Below are 21,083 nucleotides of genomic sequence, written 5' to 3' on the forward strand. Positions count from 1 at the left end.
ATCTTCATCTACCTCACAGGGTGTCTGTTGTGGGGGAGGAAGGGAAAGGAGATTGTGAGCCACTCTGAGACTCTTGAGTGGAGGGCGGAATATAAATCCAATGTCTTCTTCTTCTTCTTCCAAACAGGACCCCGTCCTCTTTTCCGGCTCCCTTCGCATGAATCTGGACCCTTTTGACCAGTATTCTGATGAAGACGTCTGGATGTCCTTGGAACTGGCACACTTGAAGAACTTTGTTTCCACGCTCCCTGACAAACTCAATCACGAGTGCTCAGAAGGTGGAGAAAACCTCAGGTACAAACCGGCTTCTGCCGCCATTCTTCTTTTAAATGCTCTTGTCTTCACTTTGCTTCTGCTCAAGTACACAATCACTGCATTTTAAGCAACGTTTGGAAGGGCCGTGGCTCCGTGGCAGAGCCTCTGGTTGGCAAGCAGAAGGTCTCAGGTTCTGTCCCCGGAAGCACCTCCAGTTAAAAAGGACCAGGCAGGAGGTGAAGGGAAAGAGCTCTGCTGTTGCTCTTCTGAGGAAACAAGAGTGCCCTGGATGGACTAATGGTCCAATTCAGTAGAAGACGCGGTCATGTGATGTGATGGGACAGTTCTAACAAGCCTAAAAATTGGTTTGCTGCACCTTTCTCTTCCCCCCCCCCCCCAATCTAGCAATGTTTCCCACCTCTTGGGGAGCGTCCTCATCTTCATTACCACTTCCTTAAGGAAAAAAACAGTCCTGTTTAGTAATTTTTAATGCACAGGACTAGCCAGTCTTTGGCAAGGAGCTCAGTCCAGCAATTCTGCATTTAAAAGCACTAAAATTCTCCCCCAGATTTGGCCTTTAGCTCAGTGGCAGAGCATCTGCTTGGCATGCAGAAGGTCCCAAGTTCAATCCCCAGCATCTCCAGTTAAAAGGATCAGGTCCGCTAAATGTGAAAGGCCTCAGCCTGAAAGCCTGGGAAACGATAGGCAATATTGACCTTGACTGACTCAGGGTAAGGCGAGTTTTTCTGTCCCTGGGGGGGGGGTTCAGATTAAAGACTGGTGGTTTCCTCTCTTCCCTGTTTCTTCCTGCAGCGTTGGGCAGCGTCAGCTGGTCTGCCTGGCCCGGGCCTTGCTGCGAAAGTCCAAAATCCTGGTTTTAGATGAAGCCACCGCCGCAGTAGACCTGGAGACAGACGACCTCATCCAGTCGACCATCCGGACGCAGTTTGAAGGCTGCACGGTCTTGACCATAGCACACCGGCTGAACACCATCATGGACTACACACGGTAAAGCCACGGGGGCCGTTCGCTGCAGGGGTGGGCAGGCCAAGTCCAAAGACGAGAGCAAAACTGATGTACGAGCCCAGAGCACTGTGTGAGCTTTTGAGCTCACCAAAGCACTGACTGAGGCTAGATGTGACCTAAACAGACAAACGAAAACAGGATTGAAAGCAGAGTCCTGAAGCCAGGTTCTGTATGTGAAGGGCCAGAGCTTAGCGGAAGAGCCTCTGCTTGGCATGTACCCACTACCCCAGACTGGTTCTCCAGGTGATTCCAAAGACTGAGACCCTGGAGAGCTGCTGCCAGTCTGAATAGGCAAAACTGACCTTGATGGGCCAAGGGACTAATTCAGTATAAGGTAGTTTCATGTGCGTTTGGAGAGGGGCTGTGGAGCAGTTGCCTGGCATGCAGGTGGTGCCCGGTTCGATCCCTGGCATCTCCAGTTGAAAATACCAGGCAGCTGGTGATGGGAAAGACCTCCGCCTGAGACCTTGGAGAGCGGCTGCCCATCTCTGGGCCCAGGCCCCCCTCCCTTCATTAGACGAAAGCTTCATCTATGCACCAGAAGTCCTTGGTGAAATCCCAGCATGCAGTGGGCCACTTCCCTTTGTTGCTGAAGTGTAGCAAGAGACACACTGTAGTTATTCTGTGTCTGATTCTTTGTTCTCTTAATGGGCTTCATTAAATTTAGCCAGCACACTGGGCTTAAAATCTGCCTTTCTTCACTATCCCATTTCTTTATTTCTTCTCCTGCCCGGGACAGAATTACCCGTTTCCTGATCTTTGCTTTTCCTTTCTTTGCTTTAGGGTCATAGTCCTTGACAAAGGCGAAATTGTGGAGTGTGATTCTCCAGCCTCCCTCATCCAGAAGAAAGGCATTTTTTACAGCATGGCCAAAGAGTCGGGGCTGGCATAACCCAAGACCGGTGTTCCCCTCCCCAGCAGTTAGACGCCCAAACTCTTGAAATCCACGTTGGGAAGCCTCAGGCCAGATAATTCCTCAGAAGAACTGGTTTTTGGAATCTGATGATGGAAGAGGTATCAGCGCCAATTCAAACCCCCCCCCCCCTTTGCTATTTTGCAAGTATATACCAGGGGGCGGGGGCAATAGTCTCAAGTCCTCCAGATTTTCCTTGGGGCTCTCCAAAACCTTGTGACCTCTGAAGGACCAAAACATCCTTCAAGGTTGGAGAGCGTCTTTGTTTTTTTGCTCTGTGTTCAGAGGTGGTTTTTTTCAAAAGGCCGATTAGCTCGCCCCCCCCCCCCCCCAGAAAAGCCAGCCCCTGAAAGGAAGAGGGGCTGTAAGAGAGACAGACATATTTGAGTTCGGTTGGGCTTTTGGCCTTTTCCCCTTAAATTGATCAGACTAAAAAATAATACAACCAAAGCCATTTTGATGAATCTGGAAAAACGCTCCGGGTATAGAATTTTGTTAAAAGTCATTCTTGTCGTTTGGTTGAAAGAAGGCAAAGTTAAACTGATTGGCAGTGTTGGAAGGTGAAGACTTGGAACATTTATTCCCGCACCAGTAAGGTTCCCCGCCCCTCCCGTTATTTAAACAAATGGGTGAAATAACTGACACGTCCAACTATTTTTACTTAACTCCAGTGAGGGCTGACATGGCTACTGCAGCTTACTAATGTGTGTGCCTGAGTGGCCAAAACCCCTTTCTTTGGGGCTTTCCCCCTTTTCACAATCTTTGAATTCCCCCCCGAAGAATCTGCCTCCAAAGTTTGGCCTGCCTCACATTTTTCAGATTCTCCTTTCAGAAAGAGACAGAAGCCCCTCCGTGGATCCAAAGCCTCATCCAACAGCGTAGAACTGTCAATCTTGAATTCAATTGCTGATTTCTTTTTACTACTATTATTAAAGAAATAAGCGTCGTCTTTTCTTAGATGGGAAAAAGACATTATTTATTTGGGGTTTTGTACATAACAGTTCTTTAAAAGTTGAATAAACAAATTTACTTTGGTATTTTTGTAATGATTCCTGAAAAGAGCTTTCGAGTTAATTTTTTTTGGGGGGGGGGGGGGCTTGGAAAATTACCCTCTTAGTTATTCTGTGAACTGAATGCAGGTCTTGGTTGCTTGGCTGCTGTTTGTATAAAAGGTGGGAGGTCTGTTAGCCACATTAAATGTCTCTGGATGTTCAAGCATTTAAGTTGCATATTGAGCCCCCAGGTAAAGCTGAAGGGGCCCTGAATCTTTCAGGTAGCCGGCTCCAGGTTGACTCAGCCTTCCATCCTTCCGAGGTTGGTAAAAGGAGTCCCCAGCTTGCTGGGGGGAAAGCGGAGATGACTGGGGAAGGCAATGGCAAACCACCCCGTAAAAAGTCTGCCGTGAAAATGTTGTGATGTGACGTCACCCCAGAGTCGGAAACAACTGGTGCTTTCACAGGGGGGACTACCTTTGCCTTTTTTACCTTTTTGCCCTGACTCTTAACTGCTGAATGGGTCAATGTTAGGACTTCCTGCACATCATAATTGGTCCAAGGAACCGTGGCTCAATGGCAGAGCATCTGCTTGGCATGCAGGAGGGTCCCAGGTTCAATCCCCGGAATCTCTAGTTAAAAGGACCCAGTAGGAGGTGATGAGAAAACATTCAAGTTTATTAAAAAAAAAACCCACAAACAAGGCCTTTCCTGTCTCCCCTTGCCCCCAAACCACCTTTAGAGAAATCTTATGGAACTGAGCAACAAACAGTGGTTCCATGGTTTCTTAACACAACAGAGAAGTCACAAATGAAACGCCTACACAACCCTCCCCCTTAGAAATCTTGTGATGACTGTAGAGTCACATTAGCCAAGGATCACAAGCTCAGTTGCTGCCTTCCTGTACCAGGAAGAGAAAAAAACACCAATTCTGCAGGGTGGGAGGGCAGCTTATCAGGGCATTGACTGGACATCCAAACCTCTTCCTCCACCAGTCCGCATGAATAAAGGAAGTGTCTGGGAGCCAGGAATGGAAGTTACAGAACACAAGTTAAAATGTTCTCTCTGTCAGAGAGGAGCCAGCTGTGGTGTATGAGTTAAGAGCAGCAGACTCTAATCTAGAGAACCTACTTTGATTCCCCACTCTTCCTCCTCCACCTGCAGCCACCTGGGTTGACCCTGGGCCAGTCACAGCTACCTCAGCCCCACCTGCCTCACAGGGTGTCTGTTGGGGATTTTAAAATGCTCTGAGACTCCTTTGGGTAATCTCTTCTTCTTTTTCACCGGGTTGGGGTGTGATCTTATAGCTTTCGTTCCTGAAGGAAGGCAGAATTAAGACACCACCCAGCTGCAGGGGGTTCTGCTACACAGGAAAACACACACACAGAGTCCAGAAAATGGTTCCCTTTCACAAACTACTCTGTTCCCCCATACACTAAGCTGCATTCTTCTCCAATACTAGCTGATCTGGTCCAGTCACAATTTCTTCCAACAGCTGTTTCAAATGAAGAAAACTTTTCCCCACATTAGAACAATGTTTGAGTCCTTGGGTACCTTTAGGACCAACAATGTTTAGAACATAAGAGAAGCCATGCTGGATCAGGTCAATGGCCCCTCCAGTCCAACACTCTGTGTCAAACAGTGGCCAAAAAACCCAAGTGTCATCAGGAGGTCCATCAGTGGGGCCAGGGCACTAGAATCCCCCCCACTCTTCTCCCCCCCAGCACCAAAAATACAGAGCATTCCTGCCCCAGACATAAGAACATAAGAGAAGCCATGTTGGATCAGGTCCATGGCCCATCCAGTCCAACACTCTGTGTCACATAAGAGAAGCCATGTTGGATCAGGCCAATGGCCCATCCAGTCCAACACTCTGTGTCAAGCAGTGGCCAAAACTCATGCGCCATCAGGAGGTCCATCAGCAGGACCAGAAATCCTTCCACCATCACACATACATCCCCAGCAACAGTGTCCCAGAGTTCTGAGAGAGCAGGGACTGGTCCTAGGTCACCTAGCAGGCTTCATGTGGGGGAATCAAACCCAGTTCTCTCCAGATTCGAAGCCGCCCCTCTTATCCACTACATACACCAAGCTGGCTCACACCTCCTGCACTAGGCACTTGGAATCCACTTTGTTTCTGGATTTTACAGTGTGAAATGGCAAAATCTACCTGCAGGCTTCAGAGAAAATGGCTGCTTTGAAAGGCTCCACAACATTCTACCACACTATAATTCCTTCCTTCCCCCAACCCTGCCCTCCCTAGACTCCACCCCACAAAAGTCCAGGAATTTCTCAACCCACAACCATCTGGGCAACCCTAACTGTAGCTTGGGTGTGATAGTGGAGAGGAAGCCCCACCTCTTCCCCTAGGCTGTGAGTAGCACAAGGGACTTTACGGCACAAGAAAAGAAGCCCTCCCGAAAGAGCGAGAGCAACACGAGCCAACTCCGTAGCCCCTGATGCAACAGTAACTTCCAAATTTTATTTAAAAGATTCACAGGACAACAAAACAGTGGTCAAATTCACATAAAAAAATACAAGTTTTGGCTCCAGCAGCAAACCATTACTCTTCCCACAGGATATTGTGTTCTGAATCGCATTTGCTCTGAGATGCAAGCTCACAAAACGCAGGGGGAGAACTGACAAAATGTTTCAGATGCCAGAACGCATACGGTGACGTAGCACTCCGCTCTTCCTTACACTCAACATCCCCCAAGTTCATCCAGATTGTTCCATAGGAGAAGGGAGCACAGCAAGGACCCACTGGGCTGCTGCAGAAAACGTCCATCCCAAAATGGGAATCTGGCCTCAATACACTCATATCAGTTATGATCCATTCAATACATTCATATCAGTTATGACCCACCCGATATTCTAGCCCCACGGATGCAAAATTTCCCCATCAGAACCTGCCAAATCAGTTCGGAGAACAGAAGGAATCCGACCCTCTTGAGGAATTCAAGAAGCAAAAAATATTCTGATATCCACAGATTTCCTTCGCGGCATAATATCAAAAAACTTGGAATATCCTCTGTACGACACTTAAAGCTCTGAATATAAAGGAGGCCAGAATTTTTTGTTTTTGTGGCACAGTGCAACTTGAATGGAACACCTGTTCAAAAGAGTCTGAAAACCAGCATTTTAAGAGAGATTTCAGTGCTCAAGGAAAGTAGTAAACAATAAGGCATAACAAGAAAGGCCTCCAAGTAAAAAAAAAGGAGCCTCGCGCAGCACGCACAGTTGGTTCACCCCCCACAATAACCCATCTTAAGACAATACGCTTAATGCACCTGACTCCTTCCCTCACGGAGATCTCCTGGGATCGCAACTGATCTCCAAGCTACAGAGATCAGTTTCCCTGGAGAAAATGGCCGCTGCGCGTTCCTTTCGCAGCAGAAATTTGGAGGCAGAGAAGAGGGAGAGAAAAAGGCCTCATCTTGCTGAACCGATATTTGTAAAAGGCAAAAATGCAGAGCATCAAAAGCGCCGGAGAAACGCTTGCAGAGACGACCCAACTTCCCCCCTTCGGCACAAATCCTGCTGCCACTCAGAGCCGCTTGTAGGTGCCGAGGAGGGTGTTGCAGCTGGGGCAATAGTGGTCCACGTCAAGAAGGGCGTCCACGCAGAAGGGGATGAAGCAGCAGCCAGCCCAGCACCTGTGTGAGAAAGAAACCGAGCCAGGCTCAGCTGTGGATGCCCCGGCCAAGTTCTGTTGGCTCTTCCGGAACCTCGGGCCCACCCCCCATCCCATTCCCTCCCCCAAAGGCCACAAACTGGTTTCAAACACAGACCGATTTCCCACTCGCCTTACGCCGCTCTCATGCTTCTCTTCTCAGCGGGGCGTCCATCCAATTTCCTATCTGCCCCGGGGCTGCAACCAGCTTCGCCTTTTTCGGGCAGCAAACTGAAACCTCTAAAACGCAGTTTCTCTTTGCCGTGTGAAAAAGGCGAAGCTAGTTGCAGCCCCGGGGCAGAGAGTGTGAAATTGGATGGAAGCCCCGCTGAAAAGAGGAGCATGAGAGCCGCATAAGGCAAGTGGGAAATTGGACACAGGCTTTCAGCTCCAGAATCGTCTGCCCCAGGCCTCTTGATGGCGCTCTATCACCAATTGTGGGGAGCTGTGGCAGTTTGGTCTTGACACGGGGGGGGGGGCACAGAGCGGGAGTTCCCAAACGTGCCCAGAACACAACATCCTTGCAGGGTCTCCAGAGTCCCAGGTGGGCTGCTTGGACTCCGCTCGGGAGATTCCGCATCAGGGAAACCACCGCCTGTGGCTTGGCTAAAGCGGTTTCGCCTTCTCTTCCTTTCCCGCCACAACTACCCCACCCCCCCCGCCAGCTCAGAATCACGGTTCGGCCGGAAGAGAAGAGCTTTGTGGTTGGGACAAGACGACCCACTGCGCTTTGCCACAAAAGCAGAGAGAGGTTTGCGTTTCTGACCACACACGAGCAAAACTGAAAGGGCCTTTGTATATCAGCGAAGGAAGACATGGGCCCCCCTTCCCCTTTGCGAGATCCCAACAAGGCTGTCAAGAACAGGACATTTAGAAGGACGTTCAATCAGAAGATCGCCAGTGACAGCACTTACTGCACACACACACACACAACTAATGGTTTGTTACAGCCTCTGCACGGATATGAGTGTGATTTGATTTCAGTTGTTTAAATGAAGAAGAAAGCAGATTGATATCCCGCCCTTCTCTCTGAATCAGAGTCTCAGAGCGGCCTACAATCTCTTTTATCGTCTTCCCCCACAACAGACAACCTGTGAGGTGGGTGGGGCTGAGAGAGCTCTCCCAGAGGCTGCCCAGAAGACAGCCAGTTTGGTGTAGTGATTAAGTGTGCAGACTCTTATCTGGGAGAACCGGGTTTGATTCCCCACTCCTCCACTTGCACCTGCTGGAATGGCCTTGGGTCAGCCATAGCTCTGGCAGAGGTTGTCCTTGAAAGGGAAGCTGCTGTGAGAGCCCTCTCAGCCCCACCCACCTCACATGGTGTCTGTTGTGGGGGGAGAAGATACAGGAGATTGTAAGCCACTCTGATTCAGAGAGAAGGGCAGGGTATAAATCTGCAATTCTTCTTCTTCAATTCTTCTTTCAAGGACAACTCCTACAAGAGCTATGGCTGACCCAAGGCCATTCCAGCAGCTGCAAGTGGAGCAGTGAGGAATCAAACCCGGTTGTCCCAGATAAGAGTCCATGCAGTTAACCACTACACCACACTGGAAGTTACTTTTAAAATGAGGGTTTAAAAAAAAAACATCCTAGTGAATATGTTCCTTAGATAACTTCCACTCCTGTTCAAAGTGCCAAAAGGGAGAGAGGTATGTGGGCAGGAACATCTCTTCTCAGTCATGAAAAATCCACCCTAAATTAAGGACATCTTGGGGCCACAATTTTTAAAAAAACTTCTCGTTTGTTTATTTAACTTTATTCATGTCTTGCCCTTCTCTCCTCAAAGGGACCCAAAGCAGCTTGAATGGTTTTCTCTTCCATTTCATCCTCCCCACAGTCTTGTGGGGTAGGCTAGGCTAAGAGTATGTGCCCGACCCAAGATCACCCAGTGAGCTTCCATGGCACGAACAGGGATTCGAACTCAGGTTTCCCAGATCCCAGTCTGACACTTGGCTCACTGTGTCACCCTGTCTCTCAAATAGTTCAAATGGAAGCTGCTAAGAATTCCTAGAGAAGGTGGGGGATCTGGGGAGGGGGCCGCGTCTTAGCTACAGCCCCAACTTGGTGAGCCGACCCACGGCAGACCGACAGGAGGGCAGGGAAGTCAGCAGAATGCTAGAGCCTCACGTGTGGGCACAGGAGCGGAGGGCACTCCGATCACCTACCCCAGCAGGCAGAGACTCCCGCAAGACAGCCAGGTCAGGGCCCCCGCTGAGTGCGTCAGGCGCGTCACGATCACTTTGCTGCACGACGGACAGCACATCTGGACGGGGCGGTCTTGGAAGGTCAGCGGGCTCTGGATGTAAACCGCCTGGACGGCCACTGGTGGGAAGACAACGGCAAGAGCATCATTAGCCAAAGGCAAAAATTGCCATGGGGGGGGGGTCACTCTGACCTCCAGCTTTTTTTTAATTTACATCATGCATCGTCCCCCTTTCTCACTTGGGCTCCAAGCAGATGACACAGGGGGAGGGGCTCAAAACCCACCACGTTGGGTACTCCGTGAACAAAGCAAAAGGATTAAGGCTGTAGGATTTTGACCAGAAGTTTAAAAAAAAAGAACTGAAGCAAAGCCAAAGTCTTCACATGACGCATTAAATGCAAGGCATTTTTTGTAGCAGGAACTCCTTTGCATATTAGGTCACACTCCACTGGGGTAGCCAATCCTCCAAAAGCTTACAGTAGGCTCTGTACTGTCAAGCATGGTGAAATTCCATTGATAATTGATTGTTATAGGGTCCTGCCTAATCCTGTTCTGTGAAGTATCATGGAGGACCGAGCCTTGCTAGCTTTGTTATTCTTTCCCTTCCCCCTTTTTGCTTTATTGCCTAAATACTAGAAGTAGTGAGAAACAAAGTTAACTTGAGAAGCAGTAATCAGCACCTTCCCATACATTCCCGCTAGGGAGTGTGAGCCATCTGGGAAAGCAAGGACAGAGTCCTGATAACACTATGAGAATGCAGACATTTATGATAGTTTATGTGTGAGAGCTACCCCGCACCCCCATCCCTTGGAATCCTTTTGAAGTAAGCCTTAAAAGTATTGTATCAATGTATGTGCAGCATTACTCTCAAGAATCTGTTACACAAGAAGTATCAGTCTATCAATAAACGTAGTCTTTGTTTCAACTTCGACTCGTCATTGAACCCGCATGCTTGACATGTACTAAGAACCCTGTAAGCTCTTGGAGGATTGACTGCATCAGGGAGGTGTGGCCTAATATGCAAAAAAGTCCTGATAAATGATACAAAAAAACACATCATTGTGGGAACCAACTTGCAGCAAACTATACACAGCAGTCTAGACCCCGGTCCCTAAGAAGTGACCTCAGCAATTTTGTGAATCATTTCATACAGTGTAACTCTTACTGCCTGCCTAGAAAAGCTCTTGTAGGTCTTTCCGCTTTGCATAGTTTGCGCTGAACGTTCAGGGACAGACGGCCTCTGAACAGAGAGGCTTCCTTCTTAGCGAACGCGGCGGCTTCCTCTTTTGATTTCTGCAAGGCTTTTAAAAGACCAATAACGGAGCGTTTCAAGTGAGAGTACTTCACTTCTGCAGAAGGGCAGCATTCCCAGTGTCCGTTGAGCTGGCCAGAGCCTCATCTGAAGGAACTGCTCAGAGCGAGAAACACAAACTGGCCCTTGTGAAAAGCCCACCACAGACAACTCCTCCTCCTTCGGGGATCCCAGGCAGCTGTAGTCCAGCTTCAGAAATTGCAGGGTTGCTGAAGGATCAGAACTGTTCTGACAGGGAGGCTAAGAGTCCCCTTCCCCTGCCTTTCCCGACATCTGTTCAGCTGGGCTCTCCTTTCCCAGGGTGGCATCTACACTGGCAACGCCCTTCCCAAAGGAGGCACCAAACCCCTTTGCTTACATCATAAAATCATAGAGTTGGAAGGGCCCTCCAGGGTCATCTAGTCCAATGGCCTGCATGAGGCTCTCACAATGGACTCTCTGTTAGCTTACGGAGAGTCTCTTCTGTGCCCATGGAAGCTTTGATAGTCGACTTGGCATTTTTAGCCATGCACACTGGGCTTACATTTCCCAGCCCAGTTTTTTTTAAAAATAAAATTGCTTTTATCTTATGGCCATATTTGCTGATATTTGTAATTACTGCAAGTCACCATCTTGGTCTGAAGCAGAGGTGGCCAAATTTGCTTAACATAAGAGCCACACAGAATAAATGTCAGATCTGAGAGCTGCAGAACATGAAATCAGACAAAGGAAGGAAGGAAGGAAATAGGTGGAGGAGGGAGGGAGGAGGTGGAAAGGAAGACAACTTTAACTTTAAATGTATTCTCCAAGCTGCTGGCTAGCTTGGCTTGGAGAAGTGATTTAAAGAGACAAATGCCCTCTGCAAGCCGGTCAAAGGGGCGGTGGAGACTTCGAGAGGCTCCTTCCTTCCTTCCTTCCTTCCTTCCTTCCTTCCTTCCTTCCTTCCTTCCTTCCTTCCTTCCTTCCTTCCTTCCTTCACTTCGTGGCTAAGATTTCATCTGCAAATTCATGCCCAGCACAATTATTTAGTATTATTCAGTATCTCACAACTCTGCCACGGGGCAGACCAAACTGCAGCGAACTGGATACTGGCTGTGAGGCTTTTGCAACTTTTTTTGCAGATAAGATCTCGTCGCTCCGCAACGACCTCTCTGCCACTGTTGAAACAGTAAGTGAACTTGAGGTTCCGCACCTCTTTTCCAGATCAGCTTTGGATCGTTTTGCAACACTCGGCCTGGAGGAAGTCGACAGAATTCTCTCCACTGTGCGCCCAACAACATGTGATCTGGACCCTTGCCCATCCTGGCTGATTAAAGCTTGCCGGTTGGAGCTACGATATCCTATACGGCAGCGTTTCCCAAACTTCCCCCCCACCCCCGTGGCCCAGTTATTTTTACAATTCTCCTTTGTGACCCACCAAAATTCGGGGGTGGAGCCAGGAGACTTTGACGGTGGAGCCAGGACACAGGGAAACACAGCTATAAGGGATATCGCAAATAGATTCCTCTCTGAGGGGCTCTTTCCAGGGTGGTCCCCCCTCTCCTGAAAAAACCATCACTAGATTCGGCCGAATTGGCACACTATCGGCCGGTCTCGAATTTGACCTTCCTGGGCAAAATTATTGAGAGGGCTGTAGCGCTACAGTTAGAGTTTTCTGGAGGACGTTTCCATCCTGGACCCCCATTAGTCCAGCTTCCACCCAGGTCACGGGGTGAAGACAGTACTGGTCGCCCTGGTGGATGATCTCCAGCGGCATCTGGACCGAGGCAGCTCAGCGATACTGATGTTGTTGGATCTGTTGGCTGCATTCGACACGGTCGACCATCAGTTGCTGATTCACCGCATTGCCGACGCAGGGATTCAGGGGTTGGCCTTACAATGGCTCTCCTCTTTTCTCCACTGTCGGGGACAAAGGGTAGCGATCGGGGGGACAGACATCCCAGAGACACCACTTAACTGTGGTGTGCCTCAGGGGACGGTGCTCTCCCCGATGCTGTTTAACATCTATATGCACCCCCTTGCCCAGATTGCCAGGAGGTATGGGTTGGGTTGCCATCAGTACGCTGATGACACCCAACTCTATCTACTGATGGACGGCCAGTCTACCTGTACCCCAGAAAATCTGGACTTGGCGCTGAAGGCCGTGGCAGGGTGGCTTAAGCTGAGTCGACTGAAGCTGAATCTGACAAAGACAGAGGTCCTTTGCCTGAGCCGCAGCGGCCTGGGAAGGGGAATCCCCCCACTTGTAGTGGCGCCCAAGGTCAGAAGCTTGGGGGTGCTACTGGAACCTTCATTGACAATGGAGGCCCAGATAGCAGCCACTGCCAAATCCTATTTTCACCTTAGGCGGGCAAGGCAGTTGGTCCCTTTCCAAGACCGTGGCGACCTGGCAACTGTGATCCACGCTACAGTCACCTCGAGATTGGACTACTGTAACACCCTCTACATGGGGCTGCCCTTGTCTCAAATCCGGAGTCTGCAGCTGGTGCAGAATGCAGCGGCTAGGCTGTTATTGGGGGTTCCCAAGTGGGAGCGCACACAGCCTGGGCTGCAGGAACTGCACTGGCTGCCGAAAGTGTACCGGATCCCTACAAGGTGCTGGTTATTACCTTGAAAGCCCTATATGGCCGAGGACCTGCCTACCTTAGGGACCGTCTCTTCCCACATGTTCCCCAGAGGGTACTCAGATCAGGGACACGGAACCTGCTATCGATCCCTGGGCCAAGGGAGGCAAGACTGAAGACCACTCGGGAGAGAGCCTTCTCTATAGCAGGCCCCGATTGGTGGAACCAACTGCCAGAAGAAAGAAGAGCCTTGCGGGAGGGACCTTGCTCAGTTCCGCAAGGCTTGCAAGATAGCTTTACTTCAACTTGCTTTTAACGGATAGCCACATAGGAGGGTATTCAAGAAGACTGAAATTACTGGAATGTATTATTATTATTAGCACCAAACTGTTTTTAAAATGTTTTAATTGTTTTATTGGTAAGGTTTTAATTAGTTAATATTTAACCTGCAAACGCTTTTACTGTTGGTGAGCCGCCCTGAGCCTGCTTCGGTGGGGACGGCGGGAGAGAGAGCCAAGCAAATAAATAAATGTGCGTGAAAGAGCCACAGTTTGGCAACCTCTGGTCTGAAGCCAAAGCCAAGTCTGAGTCCAGTTTGACGCCATTTTGATAGATTTTGCAAAGTGCTGGAAGCAAGTAGCATTTGGTTGGACCTTTGCCTCACTTTGTTTCCTAAAATGTAAGAGAGAGAGCCATTCTTGGGGGGTGGTACTGAGCACAGAAGAACGGATGGTCTCTGTGTTTCAACAAATAAAAAGCTTATCTTCTGGCTTGCTGACATGCAACTAGACTGTGTAAAATGTGAGATAGGATAAGCCTGCGCATGGAAACATGCTGAAAACTAAAGCCATTGTTCTATGGCAGTTGAATTGAAGGCCTTGGCTTGCTAAATACAGAGGAAGGTAAGAGGGCAAAGGGAATTTGTGAGGGGCCCAAAGTAAGGATGGAAGAAATGGATGCTTGCTTTGTGAAGTTGTAATGCACGTGCTTGAGAAGTCATTTATTGCATGCTATAAAAGCTAATGCCATAATGTTTAGCTATTCTTTTCTGGGGTCTCCTTTACTTGAATAAAGTTCCACTCTGCTTGGAGAGCTAGTTTGATGTAGTGGTTAAGAGTGGTGGACTCTAATCTGAGAGAACTGTTCAATTCTCCACTCTACCTCCACATGCAGCCAGCTGGGTGACCTTGGGTCAGCAAATCTCTCAGAGCTGTTCTCTCAAGAGCTGTTATCTGGGAGCTTTCTCAGCCCTACTGACCTCATAAGGTGTCTGTTGTGGGGAGAAGAAGGGAAGGAGTGTTGCTCCAGTAAGTTGCTCTGAGACTCTGAGGGAACGGCAGGGTATAAATTCAATCTCTTCTTTAGAAGAAATCTTTTCTGGGTTTTGTTTTGTTTTTAACTGGAGTAAGGCACACCAGGTAAACGGCCCATTTAGCTTTCAAGTCTTGGCACCTTTCAGACCAACGAAGTTTAATTCTGGCAAGAAACTTTTGTGTGCAGGCACACGAAAGCTTATACCCAGAATTAAAATTCGTTGGTCTTAAAGGCCTCTGCTGGACTCAAACTCAGTTCCGCTGTGTATCGTTATGTTGCCCAGAATGCATTACTGAGACAGCAGAATGGAGAGAGAGAGCAAATTGCTTCCCCCAAAGGCACACTTGCAGCTGCTACCCAAAGAGGAGTAAAGCGCAGTACTGCAGTCCAAGCACTCTGCTCATGACCTGAGATCGATCCCGGCAGAAGCTGGGTTCAGGTAGTCAGTTGAAGGTTGACTCAGCCTTCCATCCTTCCGAGGTTGGTAAAATGAGTCCCCAGCTTGCTGGGGGGAAGTGCAGATGACTGGGGAAGGCAATGGCAAACCACCCCGCAAAAAGTCTGCCAAGAAAACGTTGTGAAAGCAACATCACCCCAGAGCCGAAAACAACTGGTGCTTGCACCTTTATAAGCTTTTGTGTGCAGGCCCACGAAAGCTTATACCCAAAATTATAATTTGTCTTAAAGGCCCCTGCTGGACTCAAAACTCAGTTCCACTAAGTATCGTTATGTTGCCTCGAATGCATTACTGAAACAGCAGAATGGAAAGAGAAAGCACGTTGTTTTCCCCAAAGGCACGCTTGCAGCTTCCTTTGTGGGCACCAGAGCTCTCTCAACCCAAAGAGAAGTCTTGGCTCTGGGTTGGTCCCCCTCTCTAGCCCCAGTCCCATGGCTTGCTGCGCACAGGCCGGCCAAATGCATGCAAGGATCTGAGACACGCTGCGCTAGGGATGGCCAAACTGCAGCTTGGGAGCCACACGTGGCTCTTTCACACAGATTGGGTGGCTCTCAAAGCCCCCATTGGCCAGCTAGGAGAAGGCATTTGTCTCGTCAAATCACTTCTCCAATCCAAGCCAGCTGGCAGCTTGGAGACTGCATTTAAAGGTGCTTTCTTTCCACCTCTCCCTCCCTCGTCTTCCTCCCTCTCTTCCCTCCAACATCTGACATTCATGTCCTAGGGCTCTCAGACATCTGACATTTATTCTATGAGGCTCTTATGCTGAGCAAGTTTGGCCATCTGTGCACTGGGCGGTAATGCATGCTTACCTGGAGGAGGGGCCACGGTCACTGGGTGCGCAGGATACGGCTGTGCCGGGTAAGGCGGGGCTTGCCCCTCTTTGGGTGGGGGTCCCTCCCCAAACGGTGCATGGGGAGCGTATGGGACAGGGTAGGGGGCGGCGTTGCTGATTTCTTCGTAGGAAGGCGGAGGGGCCACTGGGAAGTTGGGGGCCGACGGAGGTGGCGGTGCAGCCATTTCTACGAAGGAAACAGAACAGAGGTTGAGAGAGCTCTGGTGCCCGCAAAGGAAGCTGAACAAAGCAGTCGAGCCAAGAAGCTCCACCTAGCCGGGCAGGAGGCTGGCCTTGGCACCCCACACGCCCTGAGGGGGGTGGTCAGGCAAACAGCCTCCATGTCTGCTGGTCAGCCACATCTGGACAATGGAGGTAGCCCTTCCAGTTAGCAACCAAACTTATGGACATATGAAGCTGCCTTCTACTGAATCAGACCCTCGGTCCATCATAGTCAGCATTGTCTTCTCAGACTGGCAGCAGCTCTCCAGGGTCTCAAGCTGAGGTTTTTCACACCTCTTTGCCTGGACCCTTTTTTAGTTGGAGATGCCGGGGATTGAACCTGGGACCTTCTGCTTCCCAAGCAGATGCTCTACCACTGAGCCGCCATCCCTCCCCTGCTCTCCAGGGTCTCCAGCGGAGGTTTTTCACACCTCTTTGCCTGGACCCTTTTTTGGAGATACCAGGGATTGAACCTGGGACCTTCTGCTTCCCAAGCAGATGCTCTACCACTGAGCCACCATCCCTCCCCTAATAACAGAACATCTGAAGCTGCCTTCTACTGAATCAGACCCCCCTCGGTCCATCAAAGTCAGTATTGTCTACTCAGACTGGCAGCGGCTCTCCAGGGTCTCAAGCTGAGGTTTTTTGCACCTATTTGCCTGGACCCTTTTTTAGTTGGAGATGCCGGGGATTGAACCTGGGACCTTCTGCTTCCCAAGCAGATGCTCTACCACTGAGCCACCGTCCCTCCACTGGTCTCTTCTCATGGGATCCCAGGGAACTAGTGTGGTCTGATGGCTGGACGGTGCAAATATGTGAAGCCCTCTGAACACCCTAATTCTTGCCAGATGCCACCTGCAGAAAGGGGGAATGACGCCTGGGCCAAGCTAGGCGAGAACAGGCCCCACCTCCCCTCTCTGTGTCCCCCCAAAAAGCCTGTAGGCCAGAGTCAGAAAGCCCGACAGCTCCGCTACCCACCCAAGCCCCCTCCCTCTGGCTGGACAGACTCATGTCAGACTAAGGCCCATAAGGGACATAATTCCCACCCCCCCACCCCCTCCCACACACACACACCAGTTTGGTGTAGTGGTTAATTGTGCGGATTCTTATCTGGGAGAACCGGGTTGGATTCCCCACTCCTCCACTTGCACCTGCTAGCATGGCCTTGGGTCAGCCAGAGCTCTGGCAGAGGTTGTCCTTGAAAGGGCAGCTGCTGTGAGAGCCCTCTCCAGCCCCACCCACCTCACAGGGTGTCTGTTGTGGGGAAGGGAAAGGAGATTGTGAGCCGCTCTGAGACTCTTCGGAGTGGAGGGCAGGATATAAATCCAATATTTTCATCTACCTCACAGGGTGTCTGTTGTGGGGGAGGAAGGGAAAGGAGATTGTGAGCCGCTCTGAGACTCTTCGGAGTGGAGGGCAGGATATAAATCCAATATTTTCATCTACCTCACAGGGTGTCTGTTGTGGGGGAGGAAGGGAAAGGAGATTGTGAGCTGCTCTGAGACTCTTCAGAGTTGTGGGCGGGATATAAATCCAATACCTTCATCTACCTCACAGGGTGTCTGTTGTGGGGGAGGAAGGGAAAGGAGATTGTGAGCCGCTCTGAGACTCTTCGGAGTGGAGGGCGGGATATAAATCCAATATCTTCATCTACCTCACAAGGTGTCTGTTGTGGGGGAGGAAGGTAAAGGAGACTGTGAGCCGCTCTGAGACTCTTTGGAGTGGAGGGCGGGATATAAATCCAATGTCTTCTTCTTCTTCTTCACACCCCACACAGAAAAGGAATGAGAAGAGCGGGTGAGAGTTTCTACAGGCTGTCTCTCACTCAGACTCCAGACAGGTTACAAAACAGAAAAAGCAACTGGGGCACTGATGTGGTTTTTGCATTTCCAGCCCGAGGTCAAGGAGGACGAGCAGTTATCTCCATTTGCAGAAGAGGCAGCAGGGCAGGAGAAAGAAACCACAAACTGCCCCCCCCAATAAACACCCAGCGGCCCAACCTTAGGAGGCTGACAATCCAGTTCAGCGGCTGCTGGGCACAACTCCTGTTTGCCCACAGGGCTTTTGACAGGGACTTGGGGGGGGGGGGGTCACCAGCTATGTCTGCAGCAAGCGCTGGAGGCTTTGCAGTTGCATAGTTTCATCCTCTGTGAATGTTCCAGATCCTCTTGCCCTTGAAAGGGCAGCTTCTGGGAGAGCCCTCTCAGCCCCACCCACCTCACAGGGTGTCTGTTGTGGGGGAGGAAGGGAAAGGAGGTTGTGAGCCACTCTGAGATTCAGAGCGAAGGGTGGGGTATAAATCCAATATCTTCTGCCTTCTTCATGTTCCATGGAAAAACTACGGAAACCCAACAAGTCTGCTATCTTGCACACCATTTCCTCTCCCCCCACGATTGCCACATACTCAGATTCTGTAGCTGCGATTTCCTAATCTGTCGCTCTGATTTCACAGGCACTTCCGCCCCCACCAACGTCAGAGGATCGTTCAGCGATAAAAGGTACTAGTGAGGAGGAGAGGGGGGAGGAATAGGCAGGGCGTGTTTGGCCCCGAAATTCAACTTGGGGTGCAGCCTCTGCTTGGCACGCACAAGGCCCTCGGGCTCCTTGCTCAGGCTCTCCGCTTACACACTCCCAGGTTTTCTCCAAAGGTGCTCAGGCAGCTTTCTCTTCTCAGGCCTCAAAGGCATTTCTCGTTTATTTCAATGTTTTCCTAGCTTGGTCTGCTCTAGTTTTATCTGTCAGTGAAATTGGAAGAGAGGGCCTGGGAGTTCAAGCGGCAGCAGTTTAATCTCAGTTTTTGTATAACAAAATAATAATAGTATATATTCAGGTGGGTGGCTATGTTGGTTTGAAGTAGCAGGACAAAGTTTCATAGAATCCCAGAATCATAGAGTTGGAAGGGACCTCCAGGGTCATCTAGTCCAACCCGCTGCACAATGCAGAAAACTCAGCCACTTGTGGGAAGGGTGGGATACAAATTCTAAATAAATAAATTAAATAAATTTAAAAAAAAAACACCTCCCCCTAAATTCACAGGATCCTCATTTTGATTGAGTCCAGTTAGGCACCTTTAAGATCAAGTTTTATTCTGGGTAGAAGCTTTTGCGTGTGCGCACACTTCTTCAGATACATATAGCATGCACACAAAAGCTTACACCCAGAATAAAACCTGGATTGGTCTTAAAGGTGCCACTGGACTAAAATAACAATGCTCAGCACTCATCATTCAACAGACTTTACACAGCTTATAATGGTTGCACAGCTCTTACAACAGTCCTGAAAGGTAGGCTAATATCAACCCACATTACACAAAAGCACAGAACCAGTTTGCTCAATCTCTTAGCCATGACCCTCCACCAGTGTGTTTACTGGTCTACTAACCTATCACTAACCTATTACTAACCCTAACCTATCACAAGAACCAATGGATTAATTTAAATCAAAACAGTTTCCAGCTCAACATTAGGAAGAATTTCCTGACCATTACAGCGATTCCTCAGTGGAACAGGCTTCCTCGTAGGTTTTTAAACAGAGGCTAGGTGGCCATCTGAGAGCAATGAGGATCCTGTGAATTTAGGGGGAGGTATTTGTGGGTTTCCTGCATTGTGCAGGGGGTTGGACTAGATGACCTTGGAGGTCCCTTACAACTCTATGATTCTAAGAACATAAGAGAAGCCATGTTGGATCAGGCCAATGGCCCATCCAGTCCAACACTCTGTGTCACATAAGAACATAAGAGAAGCCCTGTTGGATCAGGCCAATGGCCCATTCAGTCCAACACTCTGTGTCACATAAGAGAAGCCCTGTTGGATCAGGCCAATGGCCCATCCAGTCCAACACTCTGTGTCACATAGTGGCCAAAAAAAAAAACCCCAAGTGCCATCAGGAGGTTCACAATTGGGGCTAGAAACCCTTCCACTTTGCCCCTCCCAAGCACTAAGAAAACAGAGCATCACTGCCCCAGAGAGTTCCAACAATACGCTGTCTTCTTCTGTGTTTGCAACCCTTCCCAATTTTAAAGCATTCCCTCTATTTCTTCATCCAAATCATTGATAAAGATGTTGAACAAAACCGGTCCCAGGACAGATCCTTGAGGCACTCCACTTGTCACTCCTCTCCAAGAGGATGAGGAACCATTCACAAGTACTCTTTGGGTGCAATCTGTCAACCAGTTACAGATCCACGTAACGGTAACAGGATCCAAACCACATCTTACCAACTTGTCAACAAGGATAGTATGTGGAACTTCATAAAAAGCCTTACTGAAATCAAGATAAACAATGTCTACAGCATTCCCCTGATCCAGCAAGGTAGTCACTTTCTCAAAAAAAGAGATCAGGTTAGTCTGACATGACTTGTTCTCGAGAAAACCATGCTGGCTTTTAGTAATCACATCCATGCTTTCTAAATGTTCCAGGACCGACTGTTTGATGATTTGTTCTAAAACTTTTCCAGGTACAGACGTCAAGCTGACAGGTCACTTCCCTGGGAGAAAATGGCTGCCCTAGAAGGCGGAGTCTCTGGCATTGTGCCCTGCTGAGGGTCCCTCCCCTCCCTTGTTCGGCTCCACCCCCCAATCTCCAGGGAATTCCTACGCAGGACTGCATCCTCTGCTTTAAGAAGGGGAGCTATCTTCCACCAGCAGCTGGGCAAACTATCTTTGCTGAAACAAGCTGAGCAGATAAGACCATCAGCAACGGGAGGGGGGATGCAAAATGGGATAGTGGGAGAGAAATCCCGTTTAGAGGGCAGTCGGTTTCCATTTTTTTTAAAAAGCAACCCTTTGGGGGACAAGGGTGGGGCATGCGAGTGTGGGAGGCACTGAGGGGGCAGGGGTAAGAGGAGAAATACCGACAAGAGTCCTCATTTTTGGGACGCTGCAACTCTGCCTACTTCACTGTCTCCCAACTGGGGAAATGACAGCAGAACATAAGAGAGACGACGCACAGCCAGTTCTCCGCGTGCTGGCCACAGAACCCAAGGTTTCCTGGCAGAGGATTCAGCTGCTATTTCAGCCCCGCTGAGTCCCACACAAGCAGAGATGGGCCCTTTGTGGGCAGCCTGTGGAACTCCTTTTCCCTGGAGGCCTTTCCCTCATCCTCCAAAGCAGACCTCATCTCGGAAGCGTGCCAAAGGGAAGCAGGAAGTATCGGCATACAGAATAATGCTGTGCGTGCTTGCAGGAGGCGCCTTGGATGATATAATTATTACTATTATTATATAAACAGCATCGGCCCTGACTTTCTGCCACACGCAGCAAATTCGAACTGTGCAATATCATAATCTCACAAACTTGGGGCGTTCCATGTCCACAGCTAAATTCCTTCATGGTCCCACATGG

At 49.6% G+C, this 21,083-nt stretch overlaps 2 protein-coding genes across 3 annotated transcripts in view; one reads left to right on the top strand and one right to left on the bottom strand.

The window, feature by feature from the left end:
- The window catches only part of LOC132588132 (multidrug resistance-associated protein 1-like), a 43,673-nt gene extending 40,442 nt beyond the window's left edge, over window positions 1–3,231 (top strand). For both annotated transcript variants that reach the window (XM_060260461.1, XM_060260462.1), the window contains exons 15-17: window positions 128–294; window positions 1,069–1,263; window positions 2,065–3,231. In XM_060260461.1, coding sequence (XP_060116444.1) covers window positions 128–294; window positions 1,069–1,263; window positions 2,065–2,173 — 471 coding nt within the window. In that variant the 3' untranslated portion in view covers window positions 2,174–3,231. The remainder of the gene's footprint in view (window positions 1–127; window positions 295–1,068; window positions 1,264–2,064) is intronic.
- A 2,415-nt stretch (window positions 3,232–5,646) lies between these two features.
- LITAF (lipopolysaccharide induced TNF factor) overlaps window positions 5,647–21,083 on the bottom strand; it is a 34,946-nt gene continuing 19,509 nt past the window's right edge. The window contains exons 2-4 of the mRNA XM_060260510.1: window positions 15,498–15,707; window positions 9,025–9,181; window positions 5,647–6,842 (exon numbers count right to left, since the gene is read on the bottom strand). Of these exons, the coding sequence (XP_060116493.1) occupies window positions 6,734–6,842; window positions 9,025–9,181; window positions 15,498–15,705 (474 nt within the window). The 5' untranslated portion in view covers window positions 15,706–15,707 and the 3' untranslated portion in view covers window positions 5,647–6,733. The remainder of the gene's footprint in view (window positions 6,843–9,024; window positions 9,182–15,497; window positions 15,708–21,083) is intronic.

The sequence above is a fragment of the Heteronotia binoei genome, chromosome 20, assembly GCF_032191835.1.
Source record: "Heteronotia binoei isolate CCM8104 ecotype False Entrance Well chromosome 20, APGP_CSIRO_Hbin_v1, whole genome shotgun sequence".
In the NCBI taxonomy this organism is placed as follows: Eukaryota; Metazoa; Chordata; class Lepidosauria; order Squamata; family Gekkonidae; genus Heteronotia; species Heteronotia binoei.